Here is a 26,170-nt window from a genome sequence, read left to right as displayed (position 1 = left end):
TCCTTGAAATGAGTGCATCCAGCTACACTACACACACAGCTTTCCTAGACTCTGTAGAGAAGCAGTGCCAATAGATTAGGACTCTCTGGAGCAGAAAAACATGAACCTATTAACATCCTGCCTCATGGTGCCAGGCGTGGGCTGGAGGGGGGTATAAAGCCCGCCCTAGCATTGCACGCCCTAGGTATGCAACGATGGTGGTAAGCCATCCAATATTTTTTTGCGGGGGTTGTGTTGGGGAGTTCAGGATGAGGTGGGATGGTGATTACATTACATGCTATTGGCACTGCAGTCAAATCCTCACAGCAATGCTACTCCAAAATCTAGTAGAAAGCCTTCTTCTCTGGAAGATTCATAAGAAACAATGATCAAGCAGGTGTCCCAATACTTTTGTCCATATAGTGTGCATAGGTTCATAGAGTGTATACAGATATTCTTCTTATTCATACAGATGTTTCAGCCACACCCATTCCTAGGAGGTGTACTGATGAGCTCAACAACCTTTTACCTTGCACTGTCATAGGATGACATCATTGCTACAAGTCAGAATGTGAAACGTCCTATGTGAAATAGGAGTGTTATGGTAACAGCACCACCCAAACCCATTGTAATCGGCCTAGGCATTTTGCTGTAAGAATCACTAGTTCAACTTCAGCTGCACAGAAGTGTCCATGCACAATGGCAAGCATCCGCTGAAGTAGTGTAAAGCATGCTGCTACTGGACTCCGGAGCAGTAGATATGAGTTCTCTGGTGTGATGAATCACACTTTACTGCCTGGCAGACGAACATGAGTTTGGTGGACACCAGGAGAACGTTGTCTACCAGACTGCAATATACCAACAAGAAAGTTTGGTGGAGGAGGGATAATGATCTAGGCTGTTTTTAGGGTTTGTGAGACTGTTCTTGCCACCAAGAGGGGCCACGCTGTTTTAATGACCATGCTTTTCATACTGAATATTCATTACGTTCATATAGGTGTGAAGGCCATGTTTCCACATACACTATTTGGACAAAAGTATTGGGACACCTGCTCATTCTTTGATTCTTCAAGAGTTTATCCTGCTTTTGTGGGAGTAACTGTCTCCACTGTCCAGGGAAATAGGCTTTTTACTAGATTTTGGAGAAGCATTGCTTTGAGGATTTGATTGCAATCAGCGACAAAAGCGTTAGTGAGGTCAGGATGTTGGATGATCACCACACCACCTCATCATCCTCAACTCATTCAAAACGTACTGGATGAAAGAACCAACCATCATTCCAGAGAACACAGTTCCACTGCTCTGCAGCTTAAAGCTGGGGGACTGTATACCCCTCTAGCCCATGCCTAGTATTTAGCCTTTGGCAACAGGGACTAGACTGCATTCATTAGAAGGAGTGCCAACAAGCATTTGACCATATAGTGTAAAGCAAAAATAATAACATTGAGAAGATGCTGTTCATGGCTCATGGTTCAAGATGAGTTCATGGCTTACGCTATATCAAGTAAAGCTGTTCGCAGTAAACAACGTTTTTTCAAAACGGCAAACTACAACTTTAAAATAACAGACATGGTAAAACTTTTACTTCTTTATTTATATCTTTTACAAATCAATCTTTGATGCAAATGGTAACACTTTAACCACAAGGAATGACAGACAACTAGTACAGGTGGGAGCACAGATGGATATCAATAATTGCTTCAAAATCATCATGTTTTCTGGATTTGTGATAGGTACACTACGCAGAACACTTACATATATTATTTCATATGTATCATGAATTGCTTATAAAATATAAGCAATTGCCTAAAGACAAATATTGCAATTACCTAATGTCAAATCACTGAAAAGGCAGAACTCTTACACAATGTTCACGAGACACTGTTGAAAAATAAATAAATAAATAAAATACATAAATAAATAAATAATCTACATTCGTATAAAAGGCTACTTAGCATGGTGAAGATAAATAGTAGGCCATACACATGTTCTGGCTTGTTTAACAGACCAAAACCTTCCAGAAACAAAAAGCAAACGAATGTACACATTTGCCGCGAATGCAAACACAGAAAATGCCAGGTTGGATTTTTTCCAGACCGAAAAACAAATCCAGCCTGATCTGACATGCTGCGCTAACTGTGCTAGCTAATTGTACTTGTGGTGTAGTAGGTTGTTTGAGTAGTTTGAAGACAATAGAGGGTATGCATTGAAGTCATGTTCCCGCTGGAACACAGGTCCCTTTAGTCGGACCGAGGGGTCAAACGTTCTGCAGCACGGCTGTGTTTAGTAGAGAAAATGACCAAACCGTGAATGAAACAAGCGATTATGGTTAAGTTCAAGGCAGCTGGACTCGACAGCGAGCTCTCTGATTTGTCTACAGTAAAGCTCAACATTTTACATTACTTCATTTTCCGTATTTTCCAGGGTGTTTTTTTAGTATACTATTGTTTTCTACCTCAAATAAGCTGCAATTCATCCAATGGATCTTAAGAACCAATGGTGCATGGACATCTATGTGTTTCCAGAAACATTCAGCTGAGGCTCAAATTGCACAGGTTTAGAGGATATAGCCTCATATCTGAGAGCACTGAGAGTCGAGTGACTGACCGTAGGAGTGTTTTCCACTGTTTTCAGACACATTCAGCAGACTGCCTCATCCAGGTCTGCTTGCTTTCCCCTTTAATATCACTTAACTCCAGTGGGCTTGTTTTTTCCCCCACCTATTTTCAGAGCGTGACTTCACCAAACAGTGAGCTCCCACACGTTTTGCAGCAATCCAGCAATCCAATCTGTAAAAGGAGAGCTGAGAATTCCTGCTGAATCTGTTTGTACAGTCAGTCACAACAGCTCTTTCCCATTTTTGTGTTCTAGCTAATGCTGCCACCCCAATTCATTTTACATTTACATTTTACAGTTACATTTATGGTATTTAGCAGACGCTCTTATCCAGAGCGACTTACAAGGTTACTCTTATTACAGAGGAGGGCCAATGCAGCTTTAGGAGTCTTGCCCAAGGACTCTTATTGATGTAGCGCAGCACAGTCACCCAGACCAGGATTCAAACCCCAGCCTCCCCCACATAGTGTGGTAGCTCAGTGGCAGGTAGTGGTGTTATCTATTGCGTCACACCAACCACCAATTCTTGGGCATCACATACTTACCATCTATAGTCTACATTTGGATGCCCATCTTTAACACAGCTTACTGTAAAGCTTAAAGCTAAAGATATTCATCAATCAACAAAATCAAGATCGTACCATTTATACCGTATAGCCACTTTTAGCCACTGAATTCAGGGAAATAGAGAAGTGTTTTGTTTTACTGTGTTTGCCTGAGACTTGCTATAATCCCCTCAGCTAAACAAGTGTTTACATTTGCATGGCCTAAAGTCAAGTGTGTACCGTTATGAATAAAGGCATAGGTTACGCCCCTGAAATAATCCAAGAAGCTAGGTAGGAAGCTGAAAATATAGCGTGCTTGTAAGAGCCGTTAATGGTACTCTCTGAAAATAAACACAACGTTATTGGCTACATGGCTTTTGTTAAACGTACCAAATACGTCCTAGGGGCTTGCTACATTCCCCTTACAACTGGAAATATCAGTGTCTGCCTTATTCCCCAACTTCAAGCAACGTTTTCAAGTGTTAGAATTAATATGTATCGCTTGCAAAGTAAGGAATAAGCCAGATGAGGTGTACAGTGCCTCTGTGTACACTATACATTGAGGTACAAATGAATATGTAAAGTAGTGGAGCCACTTTAATGAACTAGGTTTTGACTTGCAGGCCACTGCCGCCAATGGACAACTCTCAATGCTTCCTCTGGCCTCAAAACAGTTCCACACATGTTGGTCATATTGATCCTGCAAATGTACCAAACACTCCTGCTTGTGTCCCATGATATGTATGTTCGGTCTTACGTCCAGCTCACGTCATGTCCCGAAAGCGTTATCTGAGTATGATTTTCATGCAGACGTCCCCGTTAGACAGTATAAAGGGAGCTTCTCCTAACTTGATATTAGAAATCTACATTAGTCATTTTAGGAATGACACACTGCTCTCCATTCAAAGCAAGCAGGGTTTCTCAGCTTCGTCTAGAGTAAGTCCAGCAGCTCTCTGAAGTTCCCCTAGGAGGTCACTGGACCTGTGCGATCTGGTTCCTGCTTCTAACTTTGGCAGATCTTTGCTGAAGTTGTAGTCATCGTCAAAATCGACTTCTGGACTTGAGGACTCATTAACAACCATGTTGCTGTTTTCGAAATCCCATGGGTAGAAGCTTGCGGTGTCAGGATTGGAGCCAAACAGCATTTCCGCAACACTTTGCTGAACAGAATCCGAGGAACGTGAGGCCACCATTTTGCTGAGCTCAGAGCAGAAAAAATCGATTTCAGTGAGTTCTGCCACCCCTGTCACCTTTTCTGAGGAATTTGTGTCCTGGTCGGTTGTTTTCTCCGTGTTGGATTTGAAAGCGTCAACATCTGTAACGTTACTGGAATCAGACTCGAAAAAAGAGTCCTTTGTCGAGCAATTGGGCAAATAACCCACGTTATCAACCTCAGAGTCGACAGGTGGATGAGAGCCTTCTCTGTTTTGTGCAGGACTGCAGTGTAGTTGAGGAGACTGGCTGACCCCTGAGTCACAGCTGCTGGATCTAGTTTCTCCGTCTGACTTCGAACTGTTCTGGATCAATCCAGGGACAAGAATATCCGCGTTGCAGGGAGTGTAGTTTCCCCCAGTCATGTGCGGCACAGGGCTGAAGGGGTCAAAACTGTCAAAGTCGGACCCGCTAAAGGAATCCCCGAGCACGTCAGATGAGGCTGCATATACATGGCATGAATCTTTCATCGCTCCATCATTGGTAGAAGGGTTGAAGAGTTCAGAGTGAAATCTCATTGGACCACTGAACCCATTCGACTCAGGGCTGAAGGGATCAGGAGCCTCCAGGTCTAAAAGGCCAGGACTAAGCATCTCTGGGTTGGGACTTGTGAAGCATGGACCCATGTCTGTAGATGGATGTGAAGGTGCAGGACTGAAAGGATCCGGACCACTGTTTTCATGGTAGCCGGAATCTAGTCTTCCACTGTCAGTACATGTAGAGTTGGCTGTAGAGTTTGGATGATGGACCATCAGTACGGGATCGAATGGGTCTAACGCTTTGAGCTCAGCGTCACATCCATTCGATTGTTTTATAGGGTTGAAAGGTTCAGCATTGCTTTCAAAGTTATCACAGTGATCTATGCTTCCAGAATCAAGGCTGAATGGGTTATGAGCACAAAGCTTGTAACCATCAGTGGTGGTGTTCCCTGTGTCAGCAGCGACAGGGCTAATGAGGTACTGATCTACAGGTTCAGTGATGAAGTTCTCTGAAATGTCTTCAGTATAGGCAGGGTCAACACTTTCAGGAATTTCATTTTCAGGGTCAATATTTATTGGTATTTCGTTTTCGGTACCATCCAGGGTGCTGTTCAGTACACTGTTGCTTTCTACATTAAATGAGCAGTCGTCAAATACAGCAAGACCATTACCCTGGTCTTCATGTTCAGGATTTGGGACATCTCCCGTGGGACTCATCTCAGACTCAGACTGCTCTGGCTCATTTGGTTCAGGACTCGGAGGTTCCTCTGTTCTGAACATTGTGACTGAGCATTCGTCTTTGTCGAAACTTTCCTCTAAATATGCTTCAGGACTAAACTGATTAGGATCCTCGTCGTCTGGACCAGCGCAGTCGAATAAGTCGTCTGTGTCATTGGATTCAGGACTCGTATGATCACACTCAGATTTCTTCCTGTCGCTGGCTTCGGCAGAAACGGGGCTAGCATCTGGGCTACCAGGGTCTAACCGCACAGTGAAGAAATATATATCTCCAAATTTGTGGTCATATGCATCTATTTCAGAGGGTTCTGGACTATGGACTGCACGATTTGCCTGACCGTAGTCACAGGCCTCATCAAACTCTTGGCTGAGAGGGCTTGGATTACTAGGCTGAATCTGAGGAGGAAGAGGTTCTTCAACCTCAGGCTTTAATTCACTGACAGCATCATGATCAGAATGGAAGGAAAATGGATCTCCAACTTCATCAGATTTGTCTTTTTCACTTGTGACAGGAACATTTTGCTCTGGAGCACAGTCGTCAGGACTGAGAGGGAAGCTAGTGTAGGAGCTTGTGTCAATACGCTGAAGACCATACAATGCTTGATTCCTTCTAACATAACTGGGTCCTGCCTCAGCTTCCAGCTCATGTTCTGGGTGCTCCATTCCAGTGAACGTCCCAAAATCTCCGTCAAAGGAACTGTCAACAGTGGAAGAGTCACTGGAATCACATTCGTGACTGTCGTTAAGTTCGCAATGGATAGGGTCAAATCGTCCTCCATCATCAAGCTGGGGACTAGCAGGAAGCTCAAATTCTGGTCCTGAGGTGTTATTTGGTTCCAAGCTGTCAAGCTCCTGGCTTGCTGTGGTGTTGCTTCCAGCATCAGGACAGATGTCGCTGTATGGCGTGTTCCTCTCCGAGTCACTGGGCTCAGGAATATTTTGTTCAAACATTCCAGAGTCAATGGACTGACAGTCAGCATTAGCGGAAACATGGACAACAGCATCAGCTGTATCAGGATCTGATTCCTTGGTGTTGCTTTCTTCAGAGTGGGGGTAATCCTGAGAGAACTGGGCATGTGCTACATCATTGAAAAGGATATCGGAAGCAAACGGGTCGGTACCTTTGAATGGATCACCACATAGGAACTCTGAGAGAAAACAACACGGTGTTAGTGAATTATTTTTTTTGATAAAGTGTGCAGAGGCCTTGCTAACTGGCCTACATAACGATTGCTGTATATCTACTTAAAGACATACACCGATCAGCCATGACATCAGTGCTACCTGCCTAATACTGAGTATATCCTACTGAGTATGATCAAACCATTCAAGCCATGAACTCCACAAAGCCTCCACTGAAGGTGTCCTGTGGTATCTGGCACCTCGGGGCCTCCATGAGCATCAATAAGCCTTAGGTGCCCAAGACCCGGTCGCCGGTTCACCGGCTGTCCTTTCTTGGAGCACTTTTGGTAGGTACTGACCTACAGACGAACCCCACAAGACCTGCCAGATGTTTTGTAGATGTTCTGACCCGGTCGTCCAGCCATCACAATTTCACCTTTGTCAATGTGGCTCAGATCCTTTTCCTGCTTTTAACAACACCTCAACTTCAAGAACTCAAGAACTGACTGTTCAATTGCTGCCCAATACATAAATACCTCCCTTTGACAGAGAGCACTGTAGATGAAGATCATCAATGATCAGTCAGTCAGTGGTGCTAATGTTATGGCCGATTGGTGTAAAGTAAGTGTAATGTTGACAGTCACAGAAGATACTAACCTGTCATGTCTACTTTTGGGAATCGGTCATCTCCGAACACGTCGTCTAGAAAGAATGAAAAAAGAAAGCTTGTAAAAAAAAAAAGTTTTGAAATGTTATGTAAATGACTTACTTTTTCATTCGTATTTCAATAGAATTACATTAGGTCAGATAATAGTTTCACATACGATCGACAAAAGGGTCCGGGTGGAAAAAGTCAAACTCCCTGCTTGCAGTCTGATTGATGGGCTTTGTGTCGAGGGACTGGACTATCTCAAAATCTTCTTCTTCCAGATCAGGAGAGTCCATGTGCTTTATAGGACAGAGAACACAGTAATGCTTATATTAATGCTAATAATGCTTTTCATACTAAATTCAAATAAAAATTGAGAAGCAGACTTGGTGCCACCGCAGTACACATAAGGTCCAAAAAAGCTTCTGTATCCAGTTTCAGAATGTGAACAAGCAATAGGCTATCTGACAGTAGGACTAGCAATTGGGATTTCCTAATAACTGTGCTTGGCTATTTATAAATCTAGTATATACAATTCACATAATTTAATAACATTGAATGTAATTGAATGTAATTTTATTTTAATTACATTTGTTTGTGAATAGTTGATTTAATAAATCAGCTATGCACAATTCAGCAAATTCAATTCAGTGTTATTTAATTTAATTATTTTGTCGATATTAATTGTGCAATTAATTCAGCAAATCCAATTCAATTTAATTGAACTTTTTTGTGAATAGTTGATTTCACAATTTAACTGTGCACAATTCAGCAAATTCAATTAAATGTGATTTAATGTCATTTAATTTAATTGAACTTTTTTGTAAATGTTAATTGTACAAATTAATTGTGTAATTAATACAGAAAATCCAATTTCATTAAATTTTATTATTTTTTTTGTGATAACTTGATTTAACAAATGCAATTCAATGTAATGTAAAGTAATTTAATTAAATTCAATTCAATTCAACTTTGTGTATGACACAGCTTCTATACAGAGATGGAGGTCTAGTTAAAGTGCAAAGTGTAGTACAGTCCCTGAACTGGTGGAGCTCCATGTGGGTATGATGGGTGAACTGAAGGAGTGTGTGTTCAGGTTGTGTTTGGGACTGTCATATATTTGGGCCAGTATCTCAAAGTGTGTCTGGGAAACAAATATACATAAAGAAATATCTTTTTGTATGAGGGACACTTGCAGCCATAAAATAATAGATGTGATAACAGCTGTCCTTTACCTGTGGGGTGTTAGATCTGGGGGACACATCCTCTTCTTTAACCTCTGTTAATGTGATCTCAGTGAATGAAGATGAACCACTGCTCTTCTGCGGGATACATATAATTACACCAAAAGTTCAAATTATACAAAATTATATCAAATCTTTATTCCTTTAGAAAACCGGTTCTCCTGTGATTGTTGCCGCACATACCAAGTTCTCTGCAGAACGCTGCAGTGTTTCAGGGCCCTCTACGTTTTGATCCTGCTCCGAATGGTATTTCTCCACAGTGATTTTTTTTATTGCGTTTTCATCCTCATATGCATGGCCATAGTACTCTTCCTCATCCTCCTCCTCTTCCTCCTCCTCTCCTGAACTGTTATCCAGATCTGTGCTCAACGGCTCACCCACTTGGTGGCAGGTAATCTCAGGAACACATGCCTCAATGGCAATCATCTCAGCAATCAGTTCGCCTAATCTCTCTTTAGTCTACGGGGAGAAAAAAAAAACAGATGTTTTCAGTTGGGTCCAGTAAGAGACTATTACGACAGAAAGAACACAAACTGAGCCTAAAATGTATTGTATAGACACAGACGTACAGTTCATGGCCAGTAGTATCTTATAAAAGTACACCATGAAAGTACTGTGTATCATGAATGCACACTTCCATCCATCAGCATTCAACCCATCAGCACAGACACTCATTCTTCTATCCATTCATCCATATATCCATCCAGTCCTGATCCATCCATCCAAACAGCAGTTCAGCTACTCATCCCTTCATTCATTCATTCACCCACTTATCCATCCATCAGTCCAGCTACTCAATCATCCACCCACTTATCCATCCATCAGTCCAGCTACTCAATCATCCACCCACTTATCCATCCATCAGTCCAGCTACTCAATCATCCACCCACTTATCCATCCATCAGTCCAGCTACTCAATCATCCATTCTTCTATCCATCCATTCATTATTGGTCAGTGTTCTAATTACCCATCCATCACTCCATCTACCCATCTACCCATCCATCCATCAGTCCAGCTACTGGTTCATCCATTCTTCTATACATCTATCCATCCATCCATCCATCCATCCATCCATCCATCCATCATTGGTCAGTGTTCTAATCATCCATCCCTCCATCTATCCATCTACCCATCCATCCATCAGTCCAGCTTCTGGTTCATCCATTCTTCTATCCATCTATCTATTCATTATTGGTCAGTGTTCTAATCATCCATCCCTCCATCTATCCATCTACCCATCCATTCATCAGTCCAGCTACTCAATCATCGATCCATCCATCAGTCCAGCTACTGGTTCATCCATTCTTCAATCCATCCATCCATCCATCCATCCATTCATTCATTATTGGTCAGTGTTCTAATCATCTACCCATCCAGCCATCATTCCAGCTACTAGTCCATCCATTCTTCTATTTATCCATCCATCCACCCATTATTGGTCAGTCTAACTAATCATCCATCCATCCCTCCATCTATCCATCTACCCATCCATCCATCAGTCCAGCTACTCAATCATCGATCCATCCATCAGTCCAGCTACTGGTTCATCCATTCTTCTATCCATCCATCCATTCATTATTGGTCAGTGTTCTAATCATCCATCCATCCCTCCATCTATCCATCTACCCATCCATCCATCATTCCAGCTACTAGTCCACCCATTCTTCTATTTATCCATCCATCCACCCATTATTGGTCAGTCTAACTAATCATCCATCCATCCCTCCATCAATTAGCCCAACTAATCACCCATCCATCAATCCACCACTGATGCAGCTACCCAATCATTTATTCTTCTAATCCATCCACTGATCCATCCATCCACCCATCCTTTCATAAGTCCAGCTACTGATCCATTCATCCATCCATCCATCCATCCATCCATCCATTATTAGTCAGTCCAGCAAATAATCCATCTATCCCTCCATCCATCAGTTTAGTTATTCATTCATCCATCATCGTGTTTTAGGGAACAAAGCTTTTTACCATGGAATGCAGCCAAGTATGCTAATTCTCTTGTGAAATATTAAAGGCTGTGAAAGCATCGATCTTGTAAATGAAGCCGTAGAGATGCCTGGATTCCACAGGCAGACTCATTTAGGTTTCAGCTTTTATGGCTGGTTTTAGCCAGAGATGCCCATTTTCATTAATAGCATTAAACCGCTAGTCACTGTACTCACAGGATTATGTTGATTTGGCCTAATGGTAGCCTGGTGCCTTTCAACTTAATGTACTGTTATGTACTGAAGATGAGTCACTTAAGAGCATGTTGTTACGACTTATTATCGAGAAGCAAAAAAACAGTGAAGGCCTTTGATGTAAGTGGATAGAGGAATCAATGCACCTATCTAAGGAGCAGAACACTACTCACAGCCTTGTTCCCCCTGTTCATTTAAATACAAGATGCCCTATTTATTTATGTATTTTCTGCTTCCTTATGATGTTTTTGTAGGTAGTGAATACCACAAGCTTTACAGTTGTGGCATTTAATTAAAATGAGTAACGGACTCTTTCGAACAGATGTGTGAATAAAAAAACCTTTATGGTAAAATGGTAATTTAACCGGGGTTAACCAGTCTCACGATTACTGCCCTTTCAGACTCCACAATAGACATGAAGAGAAAATCGAAACTCCAACCTCAGTGATCTCCGCGTATGTTTCGCCGATGGAGTGTTTGAGGGGACCCATTCGACTGTGTGCGTCTTCCACCTTTGCTCTGGTCTTGCTGATCTCCTCATGAAGGTGCTGCAGCTCATCTTTAGCTCTCTCTAGCTCCACCTCGTACTCCTGCGCCATCTGCTCGAGCTCCTCCTGCTCCTCCTGCAGTGACAGGAGCTGCAGAGCAGAGTCAAGAATACAGATACAGTGAGAAGAGCTTAAGATCAGGGTAAAAACAAGGGAGAAGATCTAGCATGATGTTTAGACGGCCTTTTTGCCTTTTTGGAAATAAATATTTTTAAAAAAGGTAATCATCAGTCAATACAGACTACAGCACCTTTTAAATCACTCCATTATATACTCCAGAGGGTCTTCATTATTGACATCTGGCAGTTTACTTTACACTGTGAAAATGATGAATGGACCAATAGAAATGCTCCAAAATGACCTTGAATATTTCTTTTATATAAATGTATGTATATGCACATACACACACACGTATATAAATATAAATATATATATATATATATATATATATATATATATATATATGTTTGTTGGGTTGCTGCACGAATAAATAAGCAAGCACACCAGTCAGTTGTAGCAGACGATCGTCATGGACAAAGAAAGTGATTTGACTGATGTCCGAAAGAGGATCATAATAAGGTAAAAGGTAAAGCAGTGTAGCATCTCTGAAAAACTTCGTGGGATGTTCTGCTGTGGTGTAAGTGTACCAAGAATGAGTGCAGTGGTGCAGTAGAGCCCCAAGGGCCAGTGATTTCAGAGGGGGGAAAACAACACAAAGTGGTACAGAGCATTTGGCACCACTTTGGACCAGTTAACCTTCAGAATGAACTCCTTCAGTCCTCTAATACAGTCCATGCCACAACGTCTCACTAGTCTCACCATATGACTCATGGGTGGTTATTCCTACTATTGGATAGATGGTCATAATATTCTGATAATATATCAGAATATATATGATAGTTGTATATAGTTGTAGTATATAGTTGTATGTATTATATACGCATGTAACAGAACTGCACCACACATCACCTGACTGGTGGTCCCTTAACTGCCCCCCTGACCTCCTCAACTGTTCCTCAAACCTGATTCTGGGGTCCACTCTTCCACACTGTCACTCTCGAGCTCACTGTCCTCAGGATCTCATTACTTTCTTCCTCCCATAAAAAGGTCTTGTGTCCATTTCCTGTAAATATATTAGTAAGCCTCATGGTTTGACTACTTTATATGATTCATACGATTTACTGGGTATTAACTGCAACAGCTGCTTAGCGACAAGCTGAGTGAATCAGGCCTGTTGCAGCAGGGAAGCATCTAAAACATGCAGGGCAGGGAGTCTCCAGGACCAGAGGTGAGAACCCCTGCTTTGGCATGACTGCCATTACAAAAACGGAGGTCTAACTGCATAATTTTGCCCTGAAAACACAGAACATGTCTTTAAACAATTAAATATACTTCTTTACATATTCAGGCACATATACATCATTTATTATGTATTAATATAAAGCAATTTCAATGTAATTCTGTGAAAAATGCTATTGTTTTGCCATTTCCTGGCACTGCGTTCCATGTGGCTTTGGTTCCTGAAAGGATTACCCCACCCACCCACTGCAAAGGCTACTGCGGACACTGAAGTTCACAGTGTTGCCTAGGGCTCCCGTTGTTTCCCTCTGTTTCAAGGTTTCCGAGATGTCTCGGTAGGCGTACTGCATTCACCAGAAACAATGATAAAACAATCAACCATGCTAATTGCGGGCTGCCTGGGCAGATAAGCCCCACAACCAAAAACAGTTATTACTGGATTTTTTAATCTACTTTGCCAGGGCCTAGAGAATCTACTAAATCTCCTAAAACCAGTGATGTCCAACCTTATAGAGCTACACCTTCGCAGATACCTCCCCTGGTTTAAACACTGTGTCTACTGAAGTATGGCAGAAAGTGTATAAAGGAGATGGAAACTCTGAGTTCAGTTTTCCGACATGTGCTTACTGAGTGTTTAACCTTAACTGCCATTTAAAGGCATGACGTTTGCCTCTTGAGTCCAGTGGCCGAGGCTTTAGCTCATTAATCCATTAGTTCACTTAGAAAGGAAGGTCCACAATCCTCTGGCCATCCCTACAGGAGTCAGTCAGCTTAGACAGCAGAGTGTAATGTGCTCAGCAAATCAGTTTAGGCTGCCTGGATATGCTGTAGGAGAGTGTGAACACAGAGGTAGAGCAGCACGAGGTCTTTAAACACTGTGCACTTTATTAGACAAACCTACCCCGTTGGTACACGCTGTGCAGGGGTACAGTCAGAGACTATAGCTCATTTGTTTTTGTGGGCATTCAGCCAAGAACGTAGGAGGGAGTTGGATACTGGAGGACCAAATTAACCACAAAAAAATAAAAATAACGAAGAACAGGGAGACTCAGGGAGATTGAGTAAGTCTCAAGGTGTTCTGATGTAATTTTGTACTTGTGGTCATGTCCAAATAAGAAACTCTGGGTCTAACCTGTTTGTTCCTATATCAAAAATGATAGATTTAAAAGATTTAAAATGAGATTTTACAGATTTTGCTTAAAGGCACCTCAAACGTCCCGACCATCCAGGGGATTGAACTAACAACTTTCCGGTCCCAAGACCACTTCTCTAATCTTTAGGCCATGGCTGCCCCCTCATTGTATTTTCAGCATCATATATATATATATATATATATATATATATATATCTGCTTATATTCTATATATATTGTATTTATTGTACATTCTGCACTTGCTGCTTATTGCACTTCTGGTTAGATGTGAAACTACATCCCCTTGTCTTGTACTTGTACATGTGTAATGACAATAAAGTTGAATCTAATCTAATATATCTTGTCGCTGTCCAATGAAAGACCTCCAAAATATCTCCAAATCTTCAAAACGATGACTTTACAGGAGAATGCAAAAATGTCCTTAGCTTAGAATGGAAGATAAGAGTAACACAAGAGTTTACTCCAAAGAATATAGAGCATTACTATTGGTCTGTTCATCTAAAATTATTTAAACAGTGTACAGAGCAGCTACAGGGTTAAAACAATGGCGATGGTCCGTTCTAGAATTTTAAGTACGGAAAGACCTGAATAAAAACTAGATTTCACAAAGAGAATTTTTTATATTAGTTATATTTAACACTTTATTATTTATTAAAACCTAAATAAGGGATTCACTCAATATCACAATAACAAATATTACCAATCATTTTCAATACTCAACATTTTATACTAAATAAGAGAAGTGAAGTTTGACATATATTACTTCCTCCTACACACTTCCTGCCAGAGGAAGTGACATCACTGAGTGCGGGTATCATCACGTGTTTGGTATTAGAACGTTTTGCAGATTTTATGCGGTGTTAAATCAGAGGTAACAGAGTTGACCAGAACATCAAGACAGACATCAAATATATTTTTAATAACTGAAATCACATATTCTACAGAAAACATATTCTATGTTTGAAATTAATCGAGTTAATTTCAAAAACCTGAATGTATCAATCAGGAGGTGAAGAACAGTCAATAATGGGCTGAAAATGTGGGAGACACAAAATTTACCCCTAATTCTAGAATGGACCACATATGTATATATATTTTACCTGAGCTTTACTTGATTTACCTAAATAAATTGATTTTACTTGATTTTAAATTAAAGCTTTTTTATAATAATTAATTATATAATAATAATTTGTATTATTCTGAATGATTAAGTCAAAAGATCCAGAAAATACATCATGATTTTGTCAAAAACCTCAAAACAATGTATCATAGTATGTATATATTGTACACAAAAATAAATTGTAATAACTGAATAATGTACTAATTTGAAAATAAAATGTAATTATTTTAACTTAATATGATAAAATAATATGAAAATGTATCATTATTTTAAGAAAACAAGTCAAAAAGTCTGCTGGGTAAAGTCAAGAGGAAGAAACTTCTGACTGGAAGTTAGCATTTTGTTTTACAGTAGGGGGAAAACATATGAAAAACATCATTTAATGTTAAACTTGTGCTCATGCAGTTATTTACACAAGATGAGCACCTTGAAATGAGCTCTACTAAAAGTGGACATGCTCATAGTTTACTTTGCTCAGGTGCCTATATCCCACTTGACTGAAAACCTAGCATTGACACTGACGTGGCAAAAGCCAGCCCCCCTGCAACACCACTGTGCCTGATGTACTTCCACCAGCATGTCACACACTAATAGGTCAGCGTAACTGCTGTGTTCAGAATGGTCCATATAATAACCTCTCTGTTGATGGATGGGGTAGAGGGAGCTGAAAGGTTGTACACCAATAGCCAATACATGCAGGTACAAGATAGGTGTGACTAATACACTGGCATTTCAGTGTATGTGTGTGTTTGTGTGTGAGTGTGTGTGGGTGGTTCACCAGCTGGCCCTCCTGTTTGCGCTGCTCCTGGATGCCCTCTATTTCCTCCTTCAGCTGGGCTCTCCTCTTCGTCAGCCTCTCCAGGGCCTGCTGAGCGTCCCGGGACAGCACCCTCTCTTTCTGCAGCGCTCCTTCCTCCATAGCCACCACGTCCTCCAGCACCTGAGAGCCAGAGCAGGAGCATGAGTTTCAGTCAGTCAGAAAGGAATCAGCACAGCAATCACAAGCAGCTTTCACAGCCTTTCGTAGCCTTTCTCCCTAAATCAACACCATGTGTTATTCACTGTGAAATACAGTGAATTGTAAGGGCGTGAGTACAGGTGTTATGATATCTGCCAGACTTTGCTCTGCATCACCTTTGAACATTTTTTTTTCAAATAAAAGACAGCAAAAAGGTGCATTGCCTGAATTGAGATATTTTCAGGACTTCTGATCATGCAGTGATTTTTTAGCAATTGTTTATTCATCAGGCACCAACATCTAGCATTGATGTCCTATTGATACTGCAGCATGAAGACCCCCTACACATCATGTGAAATGCTGGGGTTTTCTCCTTACCTTAATTATAGTCTACTGCTTTTTTTAATGAAGCTATGAGGCTAATGTAATGTAGCTAACAAGCTACCAGTTAGCATTGAGTAAACTGCCGGCCTAAGTCACCACATACTTCATAAGTCACCACATTTAAAACCCTGCTGAGTTGTTAAAGCAGCAATATGCGAAAACTGCCAGTTCTTGCTCTTGGGCTCCCCCTCTTGGGCCTTCACCCCAAGAATGCTGTTTTATGTGCTTTCAGCCACATTATTCACTTGCATTTGACAAGCTGACAGATACAGGGATACGGGATAGGCCAAAAGTAGCAATGATAGGGGTGTTATTCTCCCCATTACTGGCTAGTGAAACATCAAATCTGTTATTTTACAGGGTAAAATGCTACGTAAGCATTTCAGGTAAAGTTACATAAGTGTTAAGGTAAATTTCGGGAGTATTGCTGTGTATCTTGACAACGCAAAACACAGGAGCTTAACTGACTGAAAACAACCTAAGCAGACGTCAGCAGTCAGGCGTTCGTTGCTATCTTGGCAGTGAATTGTCAACACAGGCGTGTGCAGCCCAACACTGTGTACACCCCTAGTTTACACCACTAAAATAGCAATACGGCAAAGTCAGACTACACCTGGCTCTTAAAGGGAACGACACGCTGATTGGTTTATTTCACGTTACACTCAAAACACACTCATGATTAATTAAGAGCCAAGCCAGGTGTACTTTTCCCGTCGTTACAATAGCAAAGACACACTGACACACCCTGAATCAAGCTATGTGATTGACGGCTCGCCTAAAGATCGCTAAAATAGGGTCCTCAGACTTTTTTTTGTCATGAAACAGTGAAGCACTTTTGTAAGTCGCTGTGGATAAGAGTGTCTGCTAAAGGCCTTAAATGTTAATGTAAATGTGACTGCATGCAATCAGGCTCACTGTTACAAGCACATTCTACTGTATTCAGAGGTCAGTGGCACTGGCGGCCATCCATTAGTTTTAATTTCAGCTGTGGAACGAATTGTACCTAAAATGTCCCTATAAAGCAGGGCTCTCAAAATTTACTCTCGGAGGTCTGTAAGCACTAAGCCGTTTATTAACGTCCTTCCTACAGCACATCTAATTCAGTGTACAGTTAATAATCAGATTGGTTAAGGCGTGTTAGAAAATGCTCTACTGTACAGTACTGACCTCCTCTGATTACATAAAAAAGGCAGAGATATGTCCAAAATACTGTCCCAATTTTTCTTAAGAAATCAATAGTAGTCTCCCTCTGCTGCAGTAACAGCCTCTTTTCTTCTGGGAGCTGCTGGAACACTGCTGTCAGGAGGTGACTGCATTCAGCCACAAGATTAATGAGGTCTGGTGTTTGATGATTACTTCTTGATCACAACGCCACTCCAACTCATCCCAAAGGAATTTGGGTGGAGCTCGATCACTCCAGAAATCAGTTCCACTGCTCCACAGCTCAGTGCTGGAGGGCTTCATATCCTTCTAGCTGACACTCAGCATTGGGCATGGTGACCTCCGGGTCATACGCAGCTGCTCCAGAGCATCCAGTTCCATTGCCATTGCTTTTCTATGTACCTTGTATAAGCTGTGGGTATGCGGCCAAGTGCCTGCGTCACTAATGGAAGCACCTTAGAGCTGAACACAGTAATTAGGAGACGTCTGTAGAGTTTTTAACATACAAAGAATATTACCACACTGCATGTCCAAATGTTTGTGGACACTACAGCTACTTTAAGTTGCACCCATTGCTGACACAGATGGGCAAATGTACACACACACAGCTTGTCTAGTACTGCCAATAGAATATCGATGGGCATCATGCTGCCTAATGCCAGGTGTGGGCTAGAGGGGTATAAAGCCCCCAGCATTGAGCTGTGAAGCAGTGGAAGAACTGTGTTCTCTGGAATGATGGCTTTTACTCCACCCAATACTGAGTTGGGGGATTGGGGATGTGGTGGGGTGGTGATCATCTAACATCCTGACCTCAATAACTCTTGCTCTTGTCGCAGAATGCAGTCAAATCCTCACAGCCATCCTCCTCCAAAATCTAGTAGAAAGCCTTCTTCTCTGGACAGTAGAGACAGTTACTCCAACAAAAGCAGAATAAGCTCTTTTTTAATACCCTTGATCTCGGAAGAAACCATGAGTAAGCAGGTGTCCTAATACTTTCGTCCATGTAGTGTGATTATAAGACTGTATAGAAGGAAAGAGACCATCAATTCACCAGGACGCCAAAACTGTGTCCAAAACGAAGCCAAACTCCGAAGCCACAAACCCAGTTAATTCATAATGAAGCCTGTAGTGAGCCAAAAATGCAATTAGCTTGTGGTGCACTATTCTGTTCATTTTGCTGCAGTTTCATCAAGTAAAAGCTTTCATCCTGTCCAGCAGAAAAGTAAAAAAATAAATAAATAAAAAAGAAACCGGTAGCCAGAAAAATTGCTAAAATCCATTTTTTTTAATGGGCACTAATACGCACCAATAATTCAGATAAAACAGCCGCAGGATGTGATGAGTCTTGATTGTATTTGTATGGACTCCATTTATACTTTTTACTAAAATGTCAAATGTGGTCCAGATCAGACTTCGGCCACCTCTGAACGTGGTTTGAATGATCGGATCGTAATCCGAATCCTTGGTGGTTAAATGAAACCCAACCATGATCCGATAACTGAAAACACATGCTGACAGAAAGTGTAAACAGCCTCGAATAACGTGTTACCCCTATCCTTCCCTCCGGAATTGAGTACTGAATATTGACAAAAGTATCGGGACACCTGCTCATTCATTGTTTCTTCTGAAATCAAGGATATTCCAAAAGTTTATCCCACTTTTCTTGGAGGAACTATCTCTACTCTCCACGTCTACAAGAGCGTCAGGATGAGGTCCGGATGTCAGATGATCACCACCCTACCCCATCTCCAACTAACCAGCTCATCCCGAAGGTATCGAATGGAGCACCAACCATCATTCCAGAGAAGACAGTTCTTCCACTGCTCCGCAGCTCAATGCTGGGGGGGGCTTTATACCCCTCTAGCCCACACCTGGCATTAGGCAGCATGGTGCCAATAGGTCCATGTTTATCTGAGTCCTATTCTATTGGCAGTAATTCTCTACAAGGATTAGACAAGCTTTGTATGTGTGCATTTGCACATCTGTGTCAGCAATGGGTTCCCACATGTTCACAATGGTGTTCAAATCTGGTTTCTGGTCACCTGAGCGTCCTCACTAACCTAACTGCTCAACCCACGGCATCACTGGACGAGCGTAGTGGCATCCAGTCATTATCCAGTCATTGCTGTGGTTCTCCACCAGATCCTTCATGCATTCCCAAACCAGCTACTGAGCATGACTGCAGGATATGCCGACCTCTCAGCTAATCCTTTTGATTGACTGGCATTTGCATGACAGATTTGAGGCTGAAACGGCAGTTCAGATATGAAAAATATAGGGAAAGCACGGATCAGAGCCCTCCTGGTAGGTGCTCCATTCCCACCACCAACCGTGCTGCAGATCATGCAGCTCCACCTCATGTACAGTACAGCTGTAAATTACCCGACACTCTGTCTGCCTTGAGTAGCTCTGTGAGATCCCGGAGGCGGGGCTTGGCTGTGGAGCACCAATCACATTCAAGTGGCCACTAAAATAGCATTGTGATGTCACTGGTGCTGCTACGCTGGTACTCTGCCTTTTGCTCCCTAATGTACAGGAAGCGGGAAAGCGAGAGCTGTGATGAACCTGCTCCGGCCCTGTCAGCCGATGACAGGGCTCATTCGTCATGCATCTGTGTACTGACTAAACCCGGACTAAATCCAGCCAGCCTGTGAGTCAGGTGACTGCAGTGAATCTCTATGCTTTGGAAATGATATCAGCTTCTAATGGGGGATGATCACATATCTGTACATCCACAGCTGAGGCCAATTACAACCTGTACTATGGCTTACAGAGACATGCCTCATGCATTTCACCTGCTTATAAATCAGGTTCACAGCCCACATGCAGTATTAACCATTTCCCCTCATGGTGTATTTAGAATCCTTCACTTTTTAGGAGCGTCCATGCCTGCCTTCTTTGGTCCAGATCTTAACAGCAAGTGAGAATGGTGCTTCGGGCCGAGTCTGGAACAAGGGACCAAAAGAGCTGGTCTCGGCCCTGATCAAACATAGCCATTGTTTGGTTGGTTTGCAGTGTAACACCACTATTTCCAATGGCTCTGGAAGCTGAGACAGGCTTTCATCAGCCATTAAACAACCGAAGAAGAAAAAGGACCGGAAATAAAGTAAAAATGAGAGCTGGGAGCATATCGATTATGTCCGATAAAGATCATATAACTGTAGAAATGAAGAACTGGAGCTAGTCTTGAGTTCTGCGCTTGACGTCAGTGCTGCTGCTTCAGTTCTTCTGGGGAAGGCGACCCGACCAAGCTGACAACACGCCAACGTCAGACGCACAGCCCTTTACAAACCAATCACTGTCGAGTATAGAGAATATGCACTGATGTCACAGTCCCACTAAAACAAGCCCCTCTGACTGAATGGCAAAACATGGCTGCAGCGTTTATTAGGGAAAACGGCCAAACCGGGAATGAAACCAGCGATTATCCGCTCAAGCTAAAGGCAGCTAGACTCGACAGCGATCCATCCTTATTACCAAAAGAGCCATCGGTCCTTTGACAGCGATGTGTAGCCTGGAAAGTCCCGCTTACTGATGCTCCAATCACATTCATTTAGAGGATAAAGCCTCATATCTAAGAGCACAGAGCGGAGTGAATGGTCTTAGGACTGATTTCAGGCACATTTAGTAGACTGGTTCATCCAGGGTTGCTTACTTTCCCTTTTAACTGAACTTAGCATGTCACTAAATTCGCAGCTATAGTGGGCTTGTTGTTTTCCCACCTGTTTTCAGAGCGTGACTTTACCGCTCAATGAGCTCCCACACATTTCAGTGCCTGGATTCCAGTAGTTTCTGAGAATTTCAGCAAATCCATTAGTTTCTCTGATCTTCTGTAAAAGGAAGCTCTGAATTCCTGCTGAATCTTTTTGCACAGGCAATCGCACAACAGCTCTTTCTCGGCTTTTGCTCCTACAACCCCCCCCTTATATTACCACACCCTATAACACTGCTTCTCTCCCTTTATCTTCTTGTGACTAAAATTCGCACCCCACCACAACCCAGATCCTCCTCCTATTTCAACGTACTTCTTAGCGAAGGAGTGAGGGGCCTGGCTTTCAGGTCTCATCAGCTTGAAGCCGCTCAGAACTTCAGCCCAAGTTTCTTTGCACTTTGCAAATTGAAAATGAACCCTTCTGCCACCACGCCCCCAACCTGAACATGCAGCTTATAGTGAGACGCAACAGTCTGCTTTAATTCTATTGATTCACCAAAACTCCTACACTGATTAGTCTTCCCACAACATACAGCGCATCCCGAAAAATTACAGAACTGCAGCAGTGCTCATCCTAAGAGAACTCAGTCTGATCGAACCTTTACAGGAAGCCAGAACTTCTCTGCAAAAGGGTTCAATTAGAATGATGTCAAAAACCCAAACTGAATTTTGGTTGGGAATCAAGTCAGGACCAACATTTAATTTTAGTTCAGTTAACACCATGACTTTAAAGCAACATCATTTCACATTGTGTGGATGTTAACATCAACACCACGCCTCCAACCTGAACATGCAGCTTATAGTGAGACGCAACAGTCTGCTTTATTTCTATTGATTCACCAAAACTCCTACACTGATTAGTCTTCCCACAACATACAGCGCATCCCGAAAAAGCAGGAATTTCCCCCTTAAATGGTGAAGAAGTTACAGAGCGTTACAGAACTGCAGCAGTGCTCATCCTAAGAGAACTCAGTCTGGTCGAACCTTTACAGGAACCCAATTTTAGTTCAGTTTACACCATGACTTCAAAGCAACATCATTTCACATTGTGTGGACGTTAACATTATGACGTTTAGCAGACAGGTTCTTCACACTCACACATCTCGAACACAAACACGGTTCTTTATGGAGCAAAAAGTAGTTCTTCAGTGGCATCACTCAAAGAACCCTTTATTTCTTTAAGCGTGCTATTCAAAGCATACCTTGATTTCATGGTCGTTGGCAGCCTCTTTGTCCTTCGTCTGCAGTTCCAGTGAGTTTTCTCTGTAACACAAATAGCACAGAACGATATTCGTCAAAAGCTGAAGTAGTGCAAAGTCTTCTCTGCAGGCCTACATTCCTGCATCATCGTTTTCACTAATGCTGCTGTCTTACGAACTGCAAGTGAAGATTTATGAGCAACAGTGGACTCATTTTCCTCCATATCAGCGTGAAAGACTTTTTATTATCGTATTATTGTTGTTTACGCCAGACGAGATTAAGAGAAGAGATACTCATTCTGATACATGGCGATACACAGAACACACATTACAATACCTGGAATATAGGGCATATTACCAAATATATGGAACTCCCTTTAACCAAGGGTTTTTGCATAAGTATGGCGAAATACATGAAATACATGTAGCTAACTATGACAACTTGTTTTACATTGGCCATTTCAGCCATATATCAACATAGGCAAATATATATATATATATCCTAAGAGATCCTAATATATATATATATATATATATATATATATATATATATATATATATTATTTTTATGTATATATAAATAATGTCTAATGAATGTAAAGTACAGTGTAAGTGTTTTTGAAGTAATTTTGGAGCATTTCAAATTGTCAATCACATATATTTAACAATATATGCTAAAACATCTAATATCCCATATATATATATATATATATTATTTTTATGTATATATAAATAATGTATATTCAATGTATAGTGTATAATGTATAAAGTATAATGTAAGTATTTTTTTGAAGTAATTCCAAATTATCATTCAAAGCATTTCAAATTATGTCAAAAAAGTGAAAACAGCAAAAATAGAGATACAAGGTTATATAATAATAGACAATACAAGTCAATATAGCTCAATTCTTTATGATATATGTGCATAAACGTCAATAAGCTTCACAGCATTTACAAACAACTGATCACATTTCTCCACTGTAGCCGAGATTCGTGTTTATGTGGATAGCAGAGGCCTGCGGATAAACAGCAAGACATCAGGAAACAGACAGTGGGTGGGAGGGGGACAGAAAGCGAGAGCTCCATCAGGAGAGGGAGATGGAGATGGAGAGGGTCCATCATTTACCATCTTTCATGGTGATTCACAGAAACCCCTTCAGTGTTCGAGGCTACGCATCCTGGGTGCACCCTGTCTATTTCTGTAGCTCGGTTCCTCAGTTTCGTAGCCTCACTGTTTTGCTAATGTGCAGAGTAGTGCTTATAATTACAGCTCTGTGGGATTTCGCCATTGACGGGACAGATAAACAACACAGATCTAAAGCTCAAAATCATACTGACCATCAAGCTCTGAGCACCGCTACACCCCTACTACTGATCCCAGCTCAGACCCCAACCTCCTCCACTGGCTGTTTTCTCCTGTGGAAGCTCTGTAGCTGTAGCTGAGTGCTGCCCTTTTTGTAAGCATGTGTGGAAATTCGCTGTTCCCCTGCTGCGTGAGAGCTGTGAGTGGCTCCAGCTTTCCTGCTGAGCTCAGATTGTGTGTAGCATCCATTCAGAAAATACAGCAAGCAGCAGCCCTCCTCATTACAACACACCATCCATCATGCAGACGGTGCACACATATGATCGGAGCTGCTGCAGCTGACCATAACCAGCAACCCACCCCATCCCAAAAAACAGTTTGCATGATTGTTTTTATTATTATTATTATTATTATCTGTATTATAAATATATATGTGGCTTGCCATTCATCTGTGCATATTCTCAGCTGTGCATGTCCTGCAGTTGTGCATACTATATTAAAAGTATTAATAATCTAAAAAACAACAATAATAATAATAATAATAATAATATACATTATAAAGATTTACATAATAAAAGACCAATGCAAAAAATGCACACCTGTATCCTTTAGATATTATGCATGCAATGCATAGTTATAATAGAGATGATAATAATAATAATAATAATAATAATAATAATAATAATAACAATATGCAAATTCTCACACATCTTTATGAATTATGCATCTATGCATATTTATATTTAGTCATAACAACAACCCAACCCAACACACACACACACACACACACACACACACACACACTGTGTGATTTCTCCTCCCAAACCCTTCAACAACATGAGCGCGAGCATATTTTGGTCACGACAGCTCGCGCTCGCTCTCGCTGCATTGCACTATGTGAAGATGGAGCCCGGGAGGAGGGGTGCACCGGTCAGTAAGCCCATAAGCGTGTCAGCTCTGCATGCACACACACACACACACACACACACACACACACACACACACACTAGCTACCTCTCGCAGGCTGCGCGCCGCCTTCCCGCCCGCAGACAGTCCAGGATAAAACGCATCATATTAGCGGTGTGATCTGGAGCAGCTTATCATCCTAGCAGCGCGCGTGGGTGTGAGGGTGATGGAGGTGGGAGATGGAGGTGGGCTGTGTCCGAGTTCCTGCAGCGCTCGGAGCCGCTTCCTGTCGCTCCGTGCCGCGCGCAGCTCTCCTTGAAAAATCCATTCAGCTCTCCTTGAGCGGCGCAGCGAGTCACGTGGTGTTCCCTGGTTGAGGTGTAAAAAAAACCCAATTTTTTTTTACCACCCGTTTAGCTCAAAATATCCACATTAGTCTGAATATGTTTAGAAATGTCAGATTTTTGACTTGCATGTTCATGCAGGACAGTGGGCTGTGTCCAAAACCGCGGCATATTCCCTACCCCTACCCCCTACACTCCAGAAGCCAGAGTTTGAGGTTGCGAATGATTTCGTACGCCTCTGAGCGTGAGAGCTCATCACTGTTTATGCATCACACAAACAAGCCGCCGGCGGTCGACCCTCCTCAGAGAAGCTGCTCACGCGTCCATGTCCGATAGGGGCCTAGGCCGATTCTCAATCTGCACCCTTGTGGACTTCCCATGCAGCCCCATTCCTTTACATTTACAGCGTTTAGCTGACGCTCCTCTCCAGAGCGACTGGCCCATGGACTCTTGTTGGTGTAGCGCAGCATAGTCACCCAGACCAGGAATCGAACCCCAGGCTTCCAAATGTGTGTGTGGTGTGGTAGCCCACTGGCCAGTAGCGGTGTTATCTATAGGGCCACACCAACCACAACCAATCCGTTCAGTTCAGAACAGTACAGTACAGTCCGAACGCCTGGATGTGTTCATGTTTCTGATGAACAGTTTCTATCCACAAGCCATCAGGCTCGTGAACACCCCATCCCCCCTCACACTCGAACTGGCTGAACTCTGACATGCACCCATTAATATGAGCCCACTACATATACATGCACTTTACACATGCACATGCAACTCTGCTTGGTGCACTACCAAGTACACCAGTCCGAACTTGCCGTACCTTGTAATGAGAATCTGCCAGGTTTTAAATTATTATTATTATTATTATTATTATTATTATTATTATTATTTTATGCAATACAACATCCTGTAAAGCACTAACGAGCTATTTTTAAAATTTTGGTATGTATTGTACATGCATACATACACATGCCTGTTATGGGGTAGCAGCAGAGCTTAGCAGTTTGAGCTCTGGACTGTTGATGACAGCTATTGTTGTGGGTTTGATACCAGGGCTCTGCAAGCTGCCAGTGTTGAGCCCTAGAGCAAGGCCCATCAACATTCACCCTCTCTGCTCCCTGGGTGCCGCAGTGGTCTGCCCACTGGTCCCTGTGTGATCACTAGTGTGTATGTGTGTGTTCACTGTATGGATGGCCAAATTCCTCTGCTGTACACTGCTGTAAACCGCCCACCTCAAAGCAGGAGAAGGCTATAGGAAAAGTGTTTTAAGGTCGCCGCTTCCTCAGCATGTAACGGTTTT

The 26,170-nt window shown here is 42.1% G+C and overlaps 1 protein-coding gene across 1 annotated transcript; it reads right to left on the bottom strand.

Moving 5' to 3' along the window:
- Positions 1 to 1,555: 1,555 nt before the first annotated feature.
- On the bottom strand, positions 1,556 to 24,835 carry LOC140561973 (uncharacterized). The gene is made up of 9 exons (XM_072687283.1): positions 24,635 to 24,835; positions 22,321 to 22,381; positions 15,682 to 15,843; positions 11,224 to 11,421; positions 8,768 to 9,043; positions 8,576 to 8,662; positions 7,516 to 7,639; positions 7,349 to 7,393; positions 1,556 to 6,717 (listed from the first exon to the last, which is right to left on the bottom strand). Exons 1-9 carry the CDS (start codon positions 24,691 to 24,693, stop codon positions 4,043 to 4,045), a joined length of 3,687 nt encoding a protein of 1,228 aa, XP_072543384.1. The 5' UTR covers positions 24,694 to 24,835; the 3' UTR covers positions 1,556 to 4,042.
- Positions 24,836 to 26,170: the final 1,335 nt, after the last annotated feature.

The sequence above is a fragment of the Salminus brasiliensis genome, chromosome 9 (assembly GCF_030463535.1).
Source record: "Salminus brasiliensis chromosome 9, fSalBra1.hap2, whole genome shotgun sequence".
Lineage (NCBI taxonomy): Eukaryota > Metazoa > Chordata > Actinopteri > Characiformes > Bryconidae > Salminus > Salminus brasiliensis.
Note: the sequence above shows the minus strand (reverse complement) of the source record. Positions and strands in the feature narration are given on the sequence as shown.

Coding starts and splice junctions, on each gene's coding strand:
- LOC140561973 (XM_072687283.1), bottom strand. CDS start 24,693: ATGATGCGTTTTATCCTGGACTGTCTGCGGGCGGGAAGGCGGCGCGCA. Junction 22,382..24,634: donor CGGCGCGCAGCCTGCGAGAG/GTAGCTAGTGTG, acceptor TTTGTGTTACAG/AGAAAACTCACTGGAACTGC. Junction 9,044..11,223: donor CATACGCGGAGATCACTGAG/GTTGGAGTTTCG, acceptor TTCTCCCCGTAG/ACTAAAGAGAGATTAGGCGA.